Source organism: Platalea leucorodia (assembly GCF_965183815.1).
Source record: "Platalea leucorodia genome assembly, chromosome: 2".
Lineage (NCBI taxonomy): Eukaryota > Metazoa > Chordata > Aves > Pelecaniformes > Threskiornithidae > Platalea > Platalea leucorodia.
The window spans coordinates 84,558,431-84,580,214 of record NC_138824.1 but is presented as its reverse complement, the minus strand read 5'-3'; the positions used below and the strand labels follow the sequence as shown (position 1 = coordinate 84,580,214).

Genomic DNA, 21,784 nt, shown 5'->3' with positions numbered 1-21,784 from the left:
CTAAATAATTGTCTTTTGCTATAGTAGATTTTCTGTAATGGCAGGAGTCATCCATCTAATTGTTGCACCAAGAGTTTATGGAGGAAGTCGGTCCCCTTCTCTTGTAGGTTTTCTGCATGGCTGTTGTCTAAATATACTAAAAGAGACACCCTGTTCCGGGCAGATAAGAAAAGAATCCCACTAGGGAAGCACAAAAAGAAGGGAAAGGAGACATTTAATACTCATTCTGTCTTGATATCTTCAACTGTGTGCACTGAGGCTTGGTGAAGGGTAGATAAAAGGTGCTCACAACCCTGTGTGGTAGGGAATGAAGAAGGCCTCTTCCTGAGCAGTGGTAAGTCTTGGGCTTGTCTTAGTAAACTTCATCTGAAGGCAAGTAACTGCGTGGCATGGGAAGAGCAAATGTTTCTGTCATCCAAAGGTGTTTCATGTCCATCAGGAAGAGACAAAGGATTTCTTTGAGAAAAGTGGTCTCCTGTGTGTTTTGAACACCCAACAGAGTTTGAAGACTTTAAAGTGGCTAAGAAACAGCTGCAGAAATCTAAAAAGCATGACTCTGAATTGCTTTTTCCCCACATTGGACAGCAAGCGAATAGCAAGTCTTAGAAGATGGTACGTTGTGCCTCCTCATGTAGCACGCCGTTCTGTGGTAAAAACTAATACTGTTGACAGAGGTGATGCTTGCCCAGCATGCAGACAAAGCAATCATCTGGTTTGTTGAAAGGTTAACTCTTCCCAGAAAGAAGTGTTGTAGATTTTTAAAGCATCTCGGACAAGAAGCTGGACTTTGACTTGGAAGTCTATAAAAGGAACTATACATTGGTCACCAGGATTGTCTTTACCAGAGCTTATATTCTAAAGCTGCCTTTTCTGATTGTATTTTTTTTTTTTTGTCGCATTCACAAGCCAGTCAAGATAGCTTTGTCTGGTTTCTTCCTTGTCTCTAATTTCTTGCATGATAGATGTGGTTGCTCTTGCCTGTCTTCTATTGAGTAATCTTATCAGCAGAAGAATTCTGTGGTTACAGGTAGGGAGGGAGTAATGTAAACACATGGAGTTTTGAATTAGTAAGCAGAAAGCACTATGTTAAATAAGCTACTCTAATCTTGTTTTGTATCTACTGCTTTAGTTTATGAAGTGTGCTGTAGAAAAACTGTTAGTTGGTGAACAACAGAATATGCTGCTTTTGTAATTTTAGTGTATGCTGTATTCTAATCTTGCTACCTAGAAGAAAACAATCTTTCACTGGGTTTTGAAAATAAGTATTTAGCCTATATGTATTCTAGGCTAAATGTGTGTATATATTTACATAGTGAATATATAAGCTCTCTGTATACTTATATGTATTACTATATTTTTAACACTTTCTTTGAAAGTGATATCCTGTTCTTTGCTTTTTTTTTTTAAGAGCTGAGTAGCATGTGGTTAAGTCCGCAGCAGCAGCATTTTGTTTTCATTCGTGTTTTGACAAAATGATCTAAAATATGTTGTGTTTTACAATGAAAAGTAAACTCAAACTTGTCTCTTTAAAAATGGACTTTATGAAGAGAGGAACATAGATGATGAATTCAACTGACTTTTTTTTTGTCAGTGTGAGCTTCATTACTCTAGAACTAAGAAGTCTCTTCTTTCTCTAACATAAAAATAAAGTTCCCATTTTCAAGTTCACTTTTCAGCTTTGAGGGAATTAGTCTTTGAACATGGCTATGTGAAGGAGATGAAAAGAAAATACTCTTTGTACCTGCAGAAGTATTTCCCTCTTTTATAACCTCATTTTTGATGTTTTTTCCTCAAAGTTTGACCAAACTGAGGGTGATATGCTGAGGGAGTCATCTTCCTCAGACCAGTGATTTGACGTAATAGTCTTCCATGTCTTAATTTTGTTTTCAGTGATCATTGGAAACTAAAATTACTAGAATTTAGGATATAAAAATCTCAAATGTAGATTGGTGCACGTTAAAAAAAAAAGGCATGTATTTCATGTTTATAAAATTGGATTTTAATCTTATTTTCTTTAATGTTGCTTTTAAAAATAAACCGTAAATTCTTATCCACCCTGACTACTGACATTGGAAGAGGCACACCAGACCAAGGCATCATAGCAACTGTGAAGTATAGACTGGGAGAAAACTCTTCTGAGGTGGTAGTAGATACAGGGTATCTCATGTGAAAACAGGATAGTAATTCTTACTGCTAATAATCTGCTTAGACAAAACACTATGGTTTTGTAGCGGTCTTCCCAATGTTGAGGGCTGGAATGCATAAAAGCAAGGGGAGCCTTTGAAAACAATCTTTGTTTTATTCACACTTATTTTTGGATGCTTCTGCAGGTGCTGGGTGAGTTTTACTTGGGCGTTTTAAAGAATAGATTTTAAAGAATAGATTTCTTGCCATCGAAAACAAGTGATAGTGGCAGTGCTTTGGGTTTATTATGAATGAAGATGCCTCCACCTCAAATGAAATAGGTATTTAAACTGCTATTGAGGAATCCATTTCTTCTCATGAATGTCTTCATCTCTCCTTGTTCTCATAGTTGTCTAATGTCTGATGATAAGAAAAATGTGTCACAGAGAGTGCTCCATTTCAGTGTTCATATTTGCTGTGGTATTTGTGAGATAGGCAGTAAACCTAACTGGTACAGGAAATAAATCATTCGAGCCGTGGTTGTCAATGAGAACTCATTTGGTGTCCAAGCTGCAGTTTTTCACATTCTTTCGCCTGTTCTTGATGTCTCTTATCATGAAAGGCTGTCATCTTGTTTGAAATCTGGCACAGTTGGGTAGATACTCTTTCATGACTTTGTCCTTTCAAGCTTTGGGTGTTCGCAGGAAGCAGTTATTAGTTCCCTTCTTCAATAAGTCTCTTTTATGTGGGACTCAGTTGGATTTCCTCTTCGGAAATAAGCAGATTGGGAAGTTTTCTACTCTGTGATTGCCACCGCCCAGTAGAAAACTCTCTGGATTCAGTTCAGTCCCAAAGAGGCTGGATGGAATATCCTTTGATCTGTAGGTGGCAGAAGGTGAATTTATCCTTGTGTCTTGTCATTATTAGTGACCTAGTTTTACTGCTTTTCTCACGTTTACTGTTTTTCTCAGGTTCCCACTGGTAGTTGTCAGGACGTAGGGTGTCCACTTGTGTGGGTTAAAGCCCTACTCCTGAGGAAGTACGGGGGTTAGAGCTCTGTAGGCACCATCCAGAAGCATTTCAGCAGGTCCCTCTGAAGTTGACCTCCATTTTGGGGGGATTTTCCTTTGGGAACCTGTCAAGTGCTTTCAGTGATGTAGAAAATGTTTTGAAGCAAACTTATTCCAAAAGAGTGCGTGTGCAAGTCAAGAAAGAAGACTAAGTAAAGGAGCAAACATAGCATTTTCTTTCCTTTTCAAAGGATCTTGGGTACTCCCCATATCTGCTTTAGGACAAACAGGTGATACTTTTGCAGCATATTTTGAGCAGGTATGTAGCTGTAAGTATGTTTTCTGGGACTGTGGAATCTGGGTTATTCTTGGAAGGTGTCTCGGCCCTGAGTGCACTAATAGGCTTTAATGGCTGTGCCCAGCCTAGGGCCTCTCCCCACCCTGCCCAGGGCCCAGGACCCCATGTCAGCCCCCTGGGGCCATCCGCCCCTGCCCTAGCGATGCTGCAGCAGTTCCCCACCGCCCTGCCCTGCCTGGCCATGGGCCCTGTCGGGCTGGGCCCACCCATGGGCCCATGTCCTGGCCTGGCCTCAGTCCCAGCCCCAGGGGGGTGCCCAGGGCTGGGGCTGCTCCCCGTGCCCCCCTGGTTGCACCTGGCTGGGGCGGTGGGGTGGCCATGGCTGGTGAGGCCCTGCTTGGCTGCCCCTGAGGGGTCCCTGGCCTATGCTATGCCCTGGCTGAAGGAGCACCACATCCTACATCGTGCAGAGCTAGGTGGATGGCTTATCCCCTCCTCACTGACCGACGGGGGATTTTGGGATTGATGACAGAAGATCATCATGATTCAGCTCTTGCTGTACATGGCAGTTCCCCAATAAATAATGAAGGAAGGAGGGTGGAAATGATGAGCATCGCACATTGCTCGTCAGTACTCTCTGTTTCAAGAAAAGCCTTACTTACAGAAAACACAGAAGAGAAACACTATTAGGGCTTAATCTTTGCCGCAGAACAACTCGTTGTATCTCAAGTGTTTCTGATCACCAAATGCCTCTTATTCTAGGTTAGGAGTGATTTTATTTCACATGCAAGCCAATCAATGGCTAAAGACTGAAGTGCAAGCAGATACAGTAATCAGCTACCAAATACAATCTTCTGGTACAAGTGAACCGTCCCTTCACCTGTTCAGGCTAACTAGGATGGCCAAAGGTGTGAGCCAAGGCACCTTCCCGGAGGAGTGGCCCCATTCCTGGTGCTGAGGTGTTTGCAAACCAAGAGAATTATTCAGCCGTGCAGGCATGCAGGTTATCATGCGTGAGAACCTTTTTGAATCTGAAAATGTACTTGCATTTCATTTGCCAGCTCAGTGTCATATTTGAATTGTGCTTGAATTTCAGTCCACTAGTGTCAAAAGCAAGTCACCAAACCAACATATTTTAAAGACTAAAAGGAGCAGGTGGAACTGGCTCCCTCTGTCTTCTCTGTTCTAGCCTCCTAGTCCCCCTCTGTCTCTTTCATATGTGCTGAAATCTGGCAAAAATGAAATATGACAAACTCCTTTCTCTGTGTGTGTGTGGAAATAAATGGTAGAGCAGGTAGCTTCTTCTGATTTTTTTTTTTAATAACTGAAATGTGTACTGAGATAGCTGCTTGCATTTGAGTACTCAAGAATTTGAATATAAAATGGAATCTAACTCAGAATATGCTTTTAGTTTTTTTTTTTTTTTTTCTTGTTTCTCAGTTCATAGTGGTCTAGACAAGATTTAAAAAGATATCAGGTGATCTTGAGGATCTCAAATTGTGTGTAGGTTGAGTAAAGCTGTTAAAAATTAGGGCAGAGATTGTGGAGCTAATACTACATTTTCTGCAACTAGATTTATTCTGGTATGTAACATAAAGTAGTCAAAAGCTCTGCTTTTTCGTGCTGTACTTCTCAATATATTTTGAAAGAAAAATAGTGCAGTATTTAAATTTACATTACAAATACCTTTTTGATTATGCAGTGAAATTAATAAAAGAAAGTCAATCTTTGGAACAGGACATTCTGTATTGTTTGAAAGCATTCTGTGTTATGCTGGACATCGTTATGATGTGAATATTACATTTATTATGTAATGGAATCTTGTCTTTTAGATTCAAAGAATGTTAAAAAAGAGAAAGATGGAAAGAATCAGCAGGCAAACAACCCGTCTTTAAAAAGTGGTAGGTATTGCAGCTGTCAGGTTATTAGTTAAGGTATCCTAAAAGAAAAAGTGTGTATTTGGATTGTATGTTCTTCTGAGGCTTTTTTGCAATCTCTTTGGCTGTTACTGGTGGGTAGTTAAAAACATACCATTGCTTTTGTCTAACTCTGTTGGGAAAGTATGTTTTGGTATAGAAAATGATGGTTGAAACTGCTTGACTTGAGCCTGACAGTTTTACTAGCTAAGACAAGTACTCTTTGTATATATAATCAAAGGTGCTGTGTAAACATTAATTTTTTTAGATCATTTACTGATTTGTCTGTTCTTCTAAACATGTCTTTCCCAGTTTCATACCTTTTCTGCCCCAGTTATCTTCTCTTTCCTTGATGTATTTGCTGGTGCTAAAGAAGGGTTTTTCAGTTTAATAGCCTGAGTTTTTAGTATTGCTAATGGGATTAAATTGCCTGGGATTCTCATTTTACTTTAAACTTAATCTGTTTTCAGATCATTTTTGTGTTTATAATAAACTGAGGAAACTGAACACTTGCCAGAAATGATCCAGCTTCTTACCAAACTTCTGCTATCTAGTAGACAGCCTCTACTATCCTCAACAGGTGCCATAGGGTAGCACATACATGGGCTTGCTGGCAATTTAGCCTTTGTGAGGTGCACTGAGAGGGCAGCAGCATCCTTATATATGCTTCATATGTTCATGTTGGTTGCTTGAATTTGGGGCAGTAAGAAATGTCATGAGTACTGTTGACTAAAGTAGAAAATCTTTTCAGAAGTCCTTAGTTAATTCTTGATAAAGTATCACCGGGTTAGTTAAAACTCTCACTCTGCTTACATTTCCATGCCCTCTGACTCCAATATATGGTCTGGTTCAGAGCTTTTCTTGGGTACCAGTGGAGAAGTTCCTTGCAAGCAGTGTAGTCACTGAGTGAATGTGCTGAGATACTAACACAGTAGCTGGGTAGATGAGGTGATGACTTTGCATACAAGATACGATACCCTGTTACCACCAGCCGTAGTACAGCTTTCTGCTGTTTCATTTGCCAGACTTAATTCTTCCAATTCTTGGGATCACAGCAGTCATCTTTGTTATTCTTCCCTGTTACTTTGAGACAAGAGAGGAAGTGTATTTGTGTCATGTTTTCCCTCTGCTGCAGTGTGAGAGGAGCTCCAGTCAAACAGGACTCAGATAGCATGTCTGTGTGTTAAAATAATGTTGTCTGATATGACAGATGGAGCCCTGTAAGACACCCCCCACCAGCAAAGTGCTTCTCAAAGAAACCTCACCTTTGACAAAGAGACGTGGTGGGATGAAGACTAGAAAAGATACATGTCTGTGTCAGAAGACCCAGATGCATGCCAAGGGAACCTAGGGATGAGATGATAAGACATGAGTTGCTCCATCTGCTTAAACAGTGTTTAGACTATGGTGATGCTGTATTAAACTAGCCTAAGTAAACAGAAGCTTAAATCAGTTTTAATCTTCATATAAATTTCATAAAATTTTGACTGAAACTAAACTGAAGCATTATGTACAGTAGAAGAAGACAGGGAGCACTTCAACAAACTGGGTATTCACATATTGATGGGAGCAGATGGGATGCCTCCAAGGGTGCTGAGGTAGTTGACTGATGTCTCTGTGAGGCTTCTCTCTCATTTTGGAGAGGTCATAGTGATTGGGGAAGCTTCATGATGACTGCAAAAGGGCAAACAGGATGCCCAGTGTCAAGAAGGACAAGAAGGGAGCACCTGAGGAATTACAGGCTGGCCTGCCTGACCTCAGTCTTCAGGAAGACTATGGAGACAATCCTCCTGGAAGCCATTTCCAAGCAAATAAAGGACAAAGATGTGATTAGGAACAGCTGAGATGGATTTGCCAAGTGTGACCCTTGTGTGACTGATTGCCTTTTGTGGTAACTGATTCTGTAAACAAGGAGAGAGCAGTGGATGTTGTTCGTCTCGACTTTAGCAAGGCTTTCTGTACAGTTTCTGTAGTGTCCTTTCAGCCAAACTGGTGAGACGTGGTTTGGATAGGTGGATGGAAAATCGACTGGACTACCAGGCACAAAGTTTTTTGATCAGCACTACAAAGTCCATCTGGCAGCTGGTAGCTAGTGGCATTTCTTGGAGGTCAGTACTAGGGCTGATGTTATTTTATGCCTTACTGACAAACAGGGATGGTTGGACAGAACGCACTGTCCGCTAGTTTGTGGGCAACATCTAACTGGGAGGAGTATCTGGTAGGCTGGAAGGCAGGGCTGCTCTTCAGATGGACCTCCCCATGCTATTGAAACGGGCTGAGGGGAACCCTGTAATATTCAAAGGCAAATGGAGAGTCCCTCCCGCACCTGGGCAGACTGGAGCCCTGCAGCAGCCTGGGCGGGAAGCTGGCTGCCTGGAAAGCAGTTTTGCAGGAAAGTCCCTGGAGTCCTGGCAGGCAGCAAGCTGAGTGTGGGCCAGCAGTGTGCTCTTGTGGTGAAAGATGTCAACTGCATACTGAGTCCTATCAGCAAAACTGTAGGCAGCCGGCAGAGAGAAAGGATTTGCTTCTTTTTGGTATTTTTGAGACTGTATCTGGAGTACTGTGTTCAGTTTTGAGCTCCCCAGTACAAGGAAGACACTGCTATACTGGAGCAAGCTGGCTTGCAGTCCACCAAAAAAATGAAAGAGCTGGGATGCAAGATGTAAGCAGAAAACTGGTACTGAAACCAGAAAAATGGTTTCTTCAGCTGAAAGAAGAGAAAATTTAGGGAAGGTCATCTTGCTGTCTTCGGTTGCCTGACAGGCGGCTGTAGAGGGGACAGAGCCAGACTCCTCTCAGAGGCACAGTGGAAGGATGAGAAGCAACAAACACTGGCTGGAGCATGAGAAATTCCTATTTGATGGAAGGAAAAAAATCTTCACATTGAGGGTGATGGAACCCTGGAGGAGCAGGGGGCTGAACTAGAGACCTCCTGGGGTCCCTTTTAGCTTGAGTTACTTTGTGATTGGCAGGTTTGACAAGAAGTGATAGGGTATTGATACAGCATTGCAGAGAACATCAGGGGTCGTTGACCCATGGGTCATTGCCAGTAGTGCAAGCAACTATGGCATAAACTTACTTCCTCCGTTTTTAAATTACTCAAGGCTGTTTGCCCATGCTGATTGTCTTGGATCGCTGTTTTAGAGTCTCACTCCTGTGTTGGTTACAAACTTTAATATTTTTTACAAAAAGTCCTAGTTACCTTCTGGTGTGTTTTGTGTCTGTCGTGTGTGTGTGTGTGTGTCCCATTTCCAGTATATTTGTATATATTCCAGCTGGTTTGTTCTTCAGCGTAAAAATTCCTTTCTCTCTCTCTAGCTGTCACTTTGCTGGTGGGTTATAAAGTTGGGCTTGTTGTATAATGGGTTTTTCTTCAGCTGTTTAATTCAGCCTGCAGGTTTGAGCGGGAAGAGAAATGCATGTTAAATCATTCAGTGTGAGCTAATTTTCTTAAGGATTTCTGTTTCTCAGAAGTTCCATGTTTTCAGGGGCTTTAGAATTAGAAGTATATATAAAACAACGGCTTCTTTACCTGCGCACACTGAGAATACAGAGAAGCTTTTTATGTAGAGATTTTTTTTCAGTGTGATTATCTTCCTAGACATGTATCTTACATGTTACAAACATACATTAATCTCCTATTTCTATGACTGCAGTAATTAAATGATAATAGCACCATCTCTGAGAGCTTGGCTTTAATTTAATACAGTATATCTTCACAGGTTGAGAAGTTCTAATTTAAACTTCAGGTAATTTCTGCTTAATGAAAGAGGTTTTGATAGCCAGGATTTAAAGCAAAGAGCCAGGCAATGTTGGTTTTCTCTTGGCTTTATCTGCAGCTGGCTGTTTGTGTTACCTTATATGTCTTTCTAGTAAATGTTCCCTGGAAAAAAAACACTGTTTTTTTCCCCTCTGTACTTTTGGGTCATCCCACCAAATTTCCAGTCCTGTTATAACAACTGAGATCAATTGGGAAACAGAAGTTTTTCAGAGGAGGTGAACGGGGGTTTCTCCTGGTGAAAGGTGCTGTCTCTGAAGTATCTAAGTTTATACGGTCCTTAACACAGCGGGGCTCTGACTCATGATTACAGCTTTTACATCATGTTAGATCTGAGACAGCTGGGACATAGCTAACATTTTCTTTTTGCTAGATTTAATTTTATTGAATTGGGTACTTTAAAGTTTACTGAGGTAAACTCTGATTAAAAAACAACTTTTTTTTTTTTTTTTTAAATCAGAAGTCAGCCTGAAGTGGCAACTTTATTATTAGACTCAAAGAAGAATTTTTTATAACATGAAAGTTTGCTAGCAGTTCATCATATCTAATTTTTGCAGCCTCCTTGGTCTGTCAGTGAGAAGAGCAACGGATCTGGAGGCTACTTTCTGGAGAAAGCTCTGAAGAGCCATTTCCTGAGCATGCCTTCCTGAAATACAAATATCTAACATATGCTTAAGTTTATGTACCCTGCCTTTTGTGAGTAATACAAAATCAATGTAACTGTATAAATGTGTGAATAAAATCTTCATTCCAAAATAGGCGGACGTCCAAGATGTTGTATGGAAACGTCTTTGTTACCAGCCTACATACAGTCCAGACCGCCAAATTAACAGCTTTTGAGATTTTACTGACTTGTTACATAGCTAACAACCATGTGGCCTCTGCAGTGCCAAGGACAAATCGCTCGTACACTTTTGAGTCTGTTATGCCAAAAAAAGAGGGTCTCAGCAGGCCAAGGCGGTAGTTCTCTTCTGCTTGAGGCACTAGATATTTGCCTGCATTAGTACAACATTTAGCTGAAGACTCTAGGTTCGAGCCACCATGCATCCTTCAGAGAAGCAGCGTGCGATTGCTGGAAAATGCTGCCATTTTCTGATTGTTTCTTTGCTTTTCCTCTCTCCTGAAAATTGCAGAGATGTGTTTACTGTGCCCAGTGGCGTTTTTGGAAGGATTACTGATAAACCCGGTGTGGTCTTTCCATCATCACCAAGGATTATGCTATAGGCCGTGTGAATGGCTGTTGCTGAGCCGCTGGGTGGCATCACTGCATCATTTTGGGGTTCACGGGTGATTTACTGTTCAGAAACATCAGAAAGATGCCAGCTGCCCAAACAAGAAAAATACGCAAAAGATCTCACTCAGATAATTTAGGAACAAAAACATTAGCTGTGCCATTGTAGTTTTTCTCTTGCGCTTTATACTGAGTAACACTTGCTTATGTCTTTGATGTTAGTACTTCATACTGTTCCATTCATGCAAAACTGATAGCACTGATTAAATCAAATGCAGAATACACTCACCCATGCACATAAGCAATGCCAATGTTAACATTGGAAAAAATACTGTGATTCTGTTGCTGAACATTGCCATAATATTTGCCCTACAAAGAGAAACCTTTATCAGACTTCAAACAAAAAGAGACAAAGATGCAGTTGGAAGACTGCTAATCCTTTTGCTTTGTAGTGGACTGATGATAGTATTCTCAACATATATTTCAACAGAATTTATGTGTGTCTGTTTTTCAACATATCATCTCAGTAATCCTATGAGGTTATATTAGTCATGCTGTTAGGGGAGCTAAGATACAGAAAGGCTAGCGTGATTTGTACAAGGATGCTTGGGAGGTCCTTATGCAGAGCGTTGAATCTAGATATCCTGACTTGTATCTTTGTACGTGGACCACAAACAAACAAACAAACAAAAAAAGAATTTGGGGAAGGTTTATATTGATTTTGCTTATTGTGTGATTGCCCCTATGAATTAATGGTACTCTTAAAGCTCTTTCAAGGGTTGTATGTTTTTCAAAGGTGGAGTTTCCATTTGAGAGTAATCCTGTTCTTGGGGGGAAAAAAAAGTATTCTATAAGATAGTTGGGTTTTTCTGTCCCTTTCTTTCCCCACCCCCCCTTTAATTTAAGTTCCCTTTAAAAACTGTCTGTATGGTCTTTTTTTCTCTTATGTCTTCCAGAACAGTTTAATTGGGATGATTATCTGAAAGAGACTGAATCAGTAGCTGCCCCTCTACATTGTTTCAGACAGGTATGCCAGATGCTATTTTGCAAGTGTGTTTGTATGTATGCATGTTACAGGGTGATCCTAGAGCAACTTTTATGTTTAGACTGCTTGCAAACTTCCCTTTTGACTTCTTTTGATCTCTAGTTATCAATAGCTTGCAGTTTTGGCAGATGCTCGCTACTGAAGTTTTTCATTCTTGGTTTCTGCCTCAAGTCAAACTTTGAGGGTTTCATTAAAATTGTAGCTTTGGACTCTGTTTTCCTTTAAAAAAAGACTCGTTAATGAAAACAGATAGTCTTATCAGAATTCAAAAATATTTTCAACTTGTTTCAGTAATCTTAGAGGTACCATGGTTTTAGTGAGAAAATTTGGCTCATCATCAGAGGAACCTTTCTCCCGCCTCACTTCTGAAACAGTCCTTTCAGTTCTGGCTAGCTACAAGATGTTTGTGTGTATGTGTGTGTAGTAGAGTTTATTCACCACTTCTTTTCTGGATCTCTCGAATATGTTTAATTTTGTCTCTTTCTGGGCAGAGTGCTTTTTACTAAGGAGTAACAGATATTGAAGTAAAAAAAAAAAATCAAAGGGAATATATGGGAATACAAAGGAAGTACTGGATTTATAATGAAAGGTGTTTAATGTAGTATTTTATATTTTACATTGTGCCCTAGAAGTTTGATTTCCCCCCCCACCTGATGGTTTGGTATGTATTTGCAGATGCAGTTTAAATTTACTATCTTGCGTGAGCTAATGACCTCCAGTTATTCAGCCCTCTGGAGACTGAGTCAACCTCTGCAGGCATCTTTCTCTCTGTAGAGGGAGCCATGGCTGGTGTTTTCCCAAGTTGAGGAGTATCTTAGCTGCATAAAGTTAAATGGGATGAGTTTTGGTCTGTATGCCTTCACTGTGTTAGGAAGATAGATGCTGAAGGAATTGGGTAGTTCAGGTTGGCAGAACTGTAGTAAGTGTGACAAGCGGTCCATGTCTAGTTTAGTGGATTGGGCATGTTCAGAAAGGTATCTTCTAGGATTTGTTGGTAGTCTGGTGGTACTGCAAATGATACTGGCCTCCAGTGGGGACCAAACAAAAAGCAGCACGAGTGGAATAGTCTGAGGAGGAGAGGAACTGTCACTCAGTGAATCCGAAGTAGTTGCAGGGATGGAGAATAGGGGGAGAGAAATGCAGGTGGTAGCATTTCCTTGTACTAGATCTTGAATCTCAGCTTGCTCTTTGCAGATGAGGCTAAAGGACAAAGAGCCCCTCACATGCTGCTTTCAATGAGAGAGGGCTAAGAATAGCAGTGTCCATAGCTCTGTTTGAGTGGAGCTTCAGAAATTAATTCTACAGCACGTGTTTTTCATAGTGGATACTAGCTCAAGGCAGAGACCTCAAACTCTGCTTGGGTAGAGGCAGAGGGCAGTAACGTATCCTTGGATCATTCTGAGGTTAATGCCATACTCACAGACCGTAGACCATCGTGACCAGCGTGTACGCTCCCAAGAGATGTAGCTACTGCAGAAAGCTGTGCAGAAGCCTTTTCTTGTGCCTCTCCTGCGTCTTCATCTTCCCTACTAATGCTCAAGAGGTCCAAACTGAACAACCAAGTAACACCTTAAATAAAGACGCTTAAGTGACATGCGTTGACTGAGACAGATAAGTCCGAGTGACCTGGATTGCTTAAGGAGCGCATAGGTTGGGAAGAAGAGCTTTAATTTCTGTGCATAGCAAATTTCAAAACAATTTACATATGCAGACTTTCAGTGTTTCTAAGAGTTGACCTTTAAGTAGAAAGTGATATGCAATGTTAATTAGCGCAGAGCTGACTCCTCTCACTACATAATGTTTGCAGATTTTAGAAACTGGAGTGCTTAAGCTTTGTGTAGGACTAATTTGACTTTTATTGGGTTACACATGAATTGTACGTGTCATTATCACTCTGTGTAATGCAAAGAAATACACTGCTGTGGCCAGCCAGAAAACAAATAGCAGAGAGAAGCTTAATTTGACAATTATATCCAGAATTTGTGACCTATGGGAATTCTACAAAGTTTAAATTTTTTAGTAATTAAAAATGACCTGGGGAGCAATAAATTAAAGCCTCTAACATAAATTAAGATACAGGCACAGACAGCTAATGGAAATTGATTAAAGTATTTATCTTAATTTAGAAGGTATTTTATCTGTTGCTCTAAGTTGTTTTTAATTACTACTTAAAATTTCAATGCATTCCACATCCCTTTCTCTCACCCTGGAACTTTTTTTTCAAGCACTTGAAAATTTTAAATAAAAAAGCTAGTCCCTTCTGGTTTGAACAGAGCTTAAAACAAGGCTATTACTGAGCGGGTTTTGTTATTTTGCTGTAAGGACGGGCTGGCATGGCGGAACTGCCTTTTTGGTAGGATGCCTTGAGTTGTTGGTATTTAAACAAGCTCACCTTTCCTACAAATGAATAAACAAACTCCCCAATTTCTCAATTTCAGTTGCCTTTCATGGTTGTAGAAAATAACAGCTTGACAAGCAATATCCTGAAATTGAATTGCCCTTTAAATTTAATATGCTCAGGCTCCCCTTTCAGACAGCCTGCTGTCTAAATGCAGCATTGGCAGATGCTACACTCAGCGTTCACTGAATATTGCTCGCCTCTTTGGTTTTTGGGCTCGGGCTCCTTCAGGGTTCCTGCTGTTGATCTAGGGTGTGTTGTAAATAGTGCACCTGCACACCATAGCAGGTAGAGCAAGAAGTATTTTAAAAACTTAAATGTGGTGGAGACAAAATATCACTAACACTTGTTGCAGTAGCAGATTTCTTCAGCCTTTTCCTGTGTGCCGAGACAGATAAGTGCACCCTTATCTGCTTAGTATGGGATCCCCACCTGCCCTGGTCAGGTGGGCAGGAGAAGGGACATATGAATCTTGTGAGCGTGAATGCCTGTGATTTTGGTTTTTCTACCTGCCTCCTGTATGGATTCAGATTGTGTTGGTCTGTATGGGATAGCTACTGGGCTTAAATGTCATGGGGAAGGCTGCCTACAGTTCTCTGCGTCTGTGTTCAAGAGCAGCATTGTACTGGAAGAGTTGCAGAAAAGGGCTTCCAGGGTGATAGGAGAATAGTCAACCTCTCCTAAGAGAAACTTCAGTGCTTGGTTTATTTACCTTGTTGAAAGAGTACTGAGAAAGGGTCAGGTTGCCCTCTGTAAGTAACACTGCAGATTTTGTTGTTATTTGCAAAGGTGCAAACAGAATTTAAGTTAAATGATACTGTTGGCAAAAATTTCCATTAATAAATTTAGGCTGGAAATGAGGAGACATCTAAAGAGAATAGTGAGAGGCATTGAATCCCAGTTAATGTTAATACAAGGTTTTGAACATCATTAGATGGTGGTGTTGCCTGCTGTACTACAGTAGGCAAGTAATCAGACTGCGATCCAGTCAATCTCTGCCAGTAGTGTGTTGGTGCATGAGTAAAAAATATTCTGCTTCTTTGTTCATCTTTAGCTTGTGTCAAAAAGTTCTGCTTAAAGACCGAGTTGCATTTGTCACGTTTCTTTTCCCTGTGCTAATTAAATTGGCGTTTCATTGTATGTGTATGAATATATTCAGTTCTGTACGAATGAGCACAAGCTGCAATTTTTGTCTCCGCACAGAAGTTTTATGTGACTTTAGGACTGTCTGTTTTCTTTCTGTAAAATGCAGTTAAGACAAACTCCTTTTTCTGTCTTTGTATTGTAAGCTTTTTTTTATGCAGAAACTCTTTATTGCCTTGAGCTTTTGTAGTGCCAAGTGCAGTAGGGTCCAAATCTTGTTTAAATTTCCAAGTTACTACTATAATGAGAATAACTACTTATTTTGAATTGCAAACTAATAAATCTTGTGGGTGTTGGGGTTTTTTTTGTGTGTGGGTCAGTTTGGGTTTTTTTTTTTTGAGTTGAATGTCATGTTTCCTGATGTCCTTGTTTTCCGTTCACTTCAAGTATGAATCACTGCTCCCCCATCTTTATGTTCGTATCTTCGTTAGGATTCCCTTGTTACCCTTCTTAGTGTGCTTATCGTTTTAGAAATCAGTCATGTTTATGCAGTAGGATGTATCAAGTGTCCGAAGCTGTTGGTAGGTTATCCACCTGCCTTTGCTGACTTGCTGCTAAACACTCAAAGTTCAAAGGCTTCTTTATATTTACCATTTATATGATACGTTTGGATGAATGAAAGCTGTATATTGAACTGGCTGGTAAATTTAGCAATGCTAACAACAATAAAACAAAGTCTTTTACCTTTTATTGTAGTCTAGAATTCCACCTACAAACGATTTCAAAGTTGGTATGAAACTGGAAGCCCATGATCCTCGCAATGTTACCTCGGTTTGTATAGCTACGGTAATTGGAATCACTGGTGCCAGGCTAAGGTTGCGGCTGGATGGAAGTGACAACAAAAATGATTTTTGGAGGCTTGTGGATTCCTCGGACATACAGCCCATCGGGACCTGCGAAAAGAAAGGGGGCATGCTCCAGCCTCCCCTTGGTAAGAAACAAAAGTGTATGGAGTATTGCTTTCATGAAGTTAATTTTACCTTTTTGTCTTGGCAAATTCAATGGTACTAACGTTTCACCATTTAATTGAAAAAGAGGTAAGCAAACTAATTCAGGCTAAGTGAATTGTGGCTTTTTCTTCTTTTTGGATTCTTTTGACATAAGAATGAGCAGAATCATTAGTTTGGGTTCTGTTGTTTTTTTTTTTTTTTAATAGCCCCTTAAGAGCGTCCAACAGCTTTCTTAATGATGAAGTACACTGTCATGTGCCCATTCTGTAGATGTTCCCTCCTACGCACCCTGCCTTACGGGTGTGTATGGATAGATGCAACGTTTTCTCGCTGGATGCGGTGGGTGCCCCGCGGAGTGGAGGCGGCGAGCGCCGGGAGAGCCGGCCGGCCCTCCCCCGCCGCGGTCAGGCACAGCGGCCCGCTAGAAGGCGCTCGCTGTCAGCCGGCCCGTGACGCGCGCGGCCGGGCTGCGGGCGGTGCTGCGGCTCCGAACAGGCCGAATGTTTTCTCGGGCGCTCTGCAGAGCGGTTGTGGGCTGGGAAAGGCAGCGTAGGGTGGGTTAACGGCGGCACTGCAGCATGCTGCCCCGAGGTAGGAAAAACAGCACTCCAGAGCTTTAGCAAACTGCAAGCTTGTATTGCATGTGATTCTCATCTCCTCAAATCGACACGTGCCGGGGGACGGCTGATCCGTTTGTCGTGACTAGTGTGTGAGCACAACGAATGCTCGTGAACAAGGTGTAGCTTTCCTATGCTTAGAAATAGTGTGCAGAATTTCTTTTGCCTTCCATGAACGATATGGGTGACAACATTATGTGTCTCCCCCAAACTGAGAAACGGCGCTTGGTCTTCATCTTATTGAGGAATTTTATTAAATGGGGAACTGTACAAAGGAATCCCTTGCTATATGATGAATAGTCAGAGGTAACTTTGACTAACTACTAGGGGTGATAAAGTGTGATATCACCTTTCTTTGCTGTGATTAACCTGTATATTTAGATCTGCATTCTTGTACCGTATTTGTTATAGCTTAAACTTCTAGGTGTGGAAAACTTTAAAGAAACACATTTTTCACATTGTTCTGAAAATAGTTCTGCTTTTAAAAAGGAGGAAAAATAATGACCCAAACTTATTGTAATAGCCCCCCTCAAACCCCCCCCAACAGCAACACCCCCTCCCTTGTTATCCTGTTATATTCTGTAACTTTTAGAAGATGCAAGAAATAATGTTCTTAATATAAGAAATTAACTGTAAGCAGGAATCGGTTACTGCTGGTTTACCATCTTATGGTGATGAACCTACTTCCAGTTTGGTGTCACCAGTAACTCTTACAAATTTCTCATCAGAGGTTTAGTGAAGATAGGTATGCTTTCTCTTAGTAGCCTCTCAAAAAAACTTGTCATCCCAATTTGTTAACAACTTTCAGTTCTTCTGTTTGAAAGATGAATTGAAAAGTATCATTTCACTACAGTATGAAACTTGATTTGCTTGTAGCGAGGCAGATACAGGAGCAGTTGACATAACCATCAAGACACTTCACATAGATTATAAGGGTAGATTTTTTTGTGCTGTTCTGCTGCTTTAGAAACACAAGAAAAGCAATGCAACCAGGGTGCCAGTCTAGAAGAATAGTATTTGGGATAGATAGATACAGTTTGAGCCCAGAAGCGTTTTTTTTCCTTCTTTCCTGTGGATACGTAGAGGTTTTGAATGGAAGCACTGGAAATTCTTGATACCTGGGGGAAAAGATTCTAATTTTTTTTTTTTTTTTTTTTTTGAGAAGTTACTCAGTTTAACCTCTCTGAAGTTCTTGGTCTAACCTTGTAGAATGAATGCAGTGATACCAGTATGAAAGAGAGCTGTGAAAGAGAAGAATATGCCTATTCCTTCAGCTACACCTATGTACAGTGTTAAATATATGGCTTTAGTTCAGGAACATAGTGCTTTTGAAAATGTGTTTCTAAACCAGTCTGATGAATAAAACAACTCTGTTTATGTGTAATGGGGGGAGTCGATCCGTTAAGAAGAGAAACTTTCCACAATCGTCAGTAGAAAGGTTGATGCCTTCTCTTTGGATACTGTTTCTTACTCCTGTTTGGTCAGGCTGCTTGTAGTGCAGCACCTAACAGGCAGCTGTTTCCCTGCAGCCAGGCATGTAAGTTTACCTGCCCTCCGAACAACTGCTGGTTATTCAGAAAAGAATGTTAGTGCCTTTATTTCATCCCTCCCGCCCTAGATTTTTCTAGAGATAGGCTAAATTCCATCAGTCAAACATTCTGGCGTACCTAGATAAATTTTTGAAAAAGCCTTTTTGGCAGTTCTACAGCGTCCTTTTCCTGGGCAAAGCTGGGAGCTAATTGGGTGTATAATTACCTCCTGTTAGACATTTAAGCAACTGGTTTTGTTTTTTTTTTTTTTTTTTTTTCTGAGTAGTAGGGAACCTTCTAGATACTAATGTTCTGCTTCTATCATAATAACTAGCTAAAATAGTCCCTCCTACCTGATTTTTACATAGATTTAATTATGCATGTTACATAAGGGTTTTGAGAAAGTGATTAATGTAGCAAAGGGTTCCCGTTCCAGCCTCTGTTTTTCATAGGTGAGCTGTTTTGTTGTTGAGAGCTTAATGTTCTCAGCAAATTTCATTGAGGATAACATTTTCTCTGATTTTACCAGGATGACTTAAAGGCCAAATGAAGTTAATTGAAACAGTTGTTTAGTTGTCATTCCTCTGTCTTGCATATATGTCTTTTCTGGGCTAGCTGGTTAGGAATATTGTGTTTCAGTAACCACACATGTTTAGATTGTGTAAAGACTCTGGTATCAAACCAGGACTGATAATCAGCTCAGCAGTCCTCAAATTAGGACACCACTTATCAAATATGAGCTTTGTATTCATTTAGGTGCTGCATGGGTGGTTCCAACTTGAGAACTGTTTATTCAACTGAAGATAGCTTAAAGCTACTAGTTAAAGAACTGTTATAACATATAACCCAATTTTAGATGACTTAATGGTTTAACTGATGAAGAATTGCAGATATGTTCCACTGTTCTAGTTACACTTTTTAAAGAGAATTGTTGAGGCTTAGTTATGAGGGAACTCATCAGTTCCTGGCAGATTCTGGTACTCTTTGCTTTGTGGAAAAATTTCCAATCTGCTCTATTATGTCTGTTTTTCTGTAGAACTGTGCCAGACATATAACTGCTAAAGACGCAGAAAAAAATGTCCACTATGTCTGTTATCTTACTCATTACTTTGAAACATCCATTTGGAAAGCACTGAAAGCAAAAGGATTTTTTTTGTTTTGTTTTATTTTTTAACTGGAAAGTAGTTGATTCTGAGGGAAGATTATCTGGAATGAGAATGTTTTCAGCAAAACCTTTGTTCTGCTTGAAAAAGGTAGTTCATCTAAACGAATTTGATTATTGTTTGTGCTTTTTATTCACTTGTTAAGGAAGAATATTAAAGTAGAAACATCTTCCAGTTTGTTTTCCAATATGATACATGCATTTATTAAAATAATTGTATTTTTGTTCTTCCCTGTTATGTGTTCTTTGGTTTTTAAGGCTATTTATTTATTTATTTTAATGGGGGCGGGGAGAAGAAACTGATTGTTCTTTTTTTTAATCTGTGGTCTGGTGAAAGAATTGCAAGATTCTCAAAAATAAAAAGGTATCTCCTCAATAAATGAAACTGGAATGGAGGATGCTGTTTTAGAATGAGAGCAAAAAGCAGACCTGAAAAGTAAGCTAGGCGCTTGTGCTGGGGAAGTTCCACTGGACCCGGGACTGTGTGGGACAACCTTAGGATCTCCTGTACTAGAACTTGCATGTCGTTAAGTCCTAGATGTTTATCTGTAATATCACAAATGATGATGAGTGATTCTGCAGGCAAGTCACTCGGAATGGAAATGGCATTGCGTGGCTTTCTGCACTGACAGTGACGCTGTTTGTTCCTTCTTGGCTACTTTTATTTTGGGCAAGTCCAAAACAGAGGGAATGAGGCATTAGTAAAACAGACTTTATATCCTTCTCCTCCTATTTTATTTTACAAACTGAAAGCAGGGCTGTTTGTTTGTTTGTTACTCAGGGTTCCAGATGAATGCGTCATCTTGGCCAATGTTTCTCTTAAGAACTCTCAATGGAGCTGAAATGGCACCTGCAGCATTCTTTAAGAAGGTAAGAAGAAAGGGACTGTTAGTAAAACACTTTCTGTCGGTTGGCCCATGCTTACGTTTTTTTAACGAGGATGCCAAGATATTACCCTGTTTTCTGCAGCACGGGAAGGCAAGACTGTGAGTTAAAATGACTTTGAACTAGATTGGCAAGCTACAAAGCTAGACAGAAAGTGATCTGCTTCTAGTCCATTGAGATGGGCATCTCTTTTCCTCAGTTGAGACTTCAAAGTACGGTGTGTTATTTAGAAAAATTGTGTTAGCTCATTTTTCGTGTCTCATGGATTTAAGATACAATGCATATCACATTTCTTAACAGCACCATGTTCATGTGATTGTACACAGGAGTAAAAAAAAGAAAAATTAATGGAGAATAAGAGCCAGTGGTGCTTGGAAAGGTTTTGTTTAACGTCGTCTTTGGGCACGTACTCATCATTTAAAATGTAGTGAGAAAGTAGTTGAAAATACAGAAAAAGCTCTTCAGTTTTTTTAAACGTGACTCTTGAGTAAGTTACTGTAAAACATGAAAAATTATATAAGCATAAAAACAACAGTAATATTAAAAAGACTCGTTGGTTCAAATTTTTGTCGAGGTGGTAAAACCCTGCTGTCAAATTGAGTGACTTCATTTTTGATACTGTGAGTGACACTGGCAAGCATGTAAGCAAATCAAACAGTTGGGTTCAGACCTGCAATCCCGTTGCTTGCGTGTTAACTTTATATAATTTTTTTATATAAGATTATATACATTTTCTGAGGCATGATGAGCCGTGCTCCCCTGTGCTAGCCTAGCAGCACATCTGAGGTGGCTTTTGGATAATGAGGTTCCTGAGGCGGAGGGGGTAATTCAGGTTCCATTGGGTCACAACTCCTGCTGTGGGGGTACACTTATGCTGGTCACATTGACTTGATTTTTGTTTTTCTTTTGACCACTTGGAATTGGTCTAAGGCCAACTGAGTTAACAGAGGCCTATAAATAATGTCCAATGCTAATGAATTTTTCATGGATTAATTGGGAGGTGAAGGTTTTACCAGACAGTTACCAGTCCCCAGAAATATCCATTCCCTGCAAACCTCTGCTTCTTTATTAGCATGTAATAATTTCATTTTAGTGTCTTTGCTGTCTTGCTGCCCAGACATAATGTATTGGGTGCAACCTATTGCTTATGTAAATACTTTTAGCAGGGTCTTTCTGTCATGGAGAATTTTGCTAATTATCCCATCTGTGTTTGTGGGAACAGAATTTAGATTTTTATAATACAGAAGAGCAAAAGCAAATTTGAAATATAAGTAAGTTTTCTTGAATGTCTACTATAACTTTTTGAGAGTAGTGAGTATAAGAAGTAAGGATAATGAAGGAAAATAGAGGTTTTTCTTTTTTTATTTTTTTTTTTTTATTTTTTAAGAGTCCATAGAAATACAAATATTCTACCACTCTTGCTTTGGTAGGAACCACCAAAACCTGTGCCAAACTGCTTTAAAGTTGGAATGAAACTTGAAGCTATAGATAGAAAGAACCCATACTTGATTTGCCCAGCAACCATTGGAGATGTTAAAGGAGACGAAGTTTTTGTTACATTTGATGGCTGGAGAGGAGCATTTGACTATTGGTGCAGATGTGATTCTCGAGATATTTTCCCAGTCGGATGGTGTAGCTTGACAGGAGATGCATTACAACCACCAGGGAACAATGGTAAGATGACTAATAATATTGCTT

At 40.1% G+C, this 21,784-nt stretch overlaps 1 protein-coding gene across 4 annotated transcripts in view; it reads left to right on the top strand.

Annotated features, from left to right (window-relative positions):
• The window catches only part of SCML2 (Scm polycomb group protein like 2), a 58,459-nt gene that overhangs the window by 831 nt on the left and 35,844 nt on the right, over nucleotides 1-21,784 (top strand). For 2 of the 4 annotated variants that reach the window (XM_082303931.1, XM_082303928.1), the window contains exons 2-6: nucleotides 5,265-5,333; nucleotides 11,314-11,384; nucleotides 15,640-15,874; nucleotides 19,983-20,071; nucleotides 21,517-21,760. In XM_082303931.1, coding sequence (XP_082160057.1) covers nucleotides 5,265-5,333; nucleotides 11,314-11,384; nucleotides 15,640-15,874; nucleotides 19,983-20,071; nucleotides 21,517-21,760 — 708 coding nt within the window. The remainder of the gene's footprint in view (nucleotides 1-5,264; nucleotides 5,334-11,313; nucleotides 11,385-15,639; nucleotides 15,875-19,982; nucleotides 20,072-21,516; nucleotides 21,761-21,784) is intronic. The other 2 variants (XM_082303929.1, XM_082303930.1) reach the window with 2 other exon arrangements.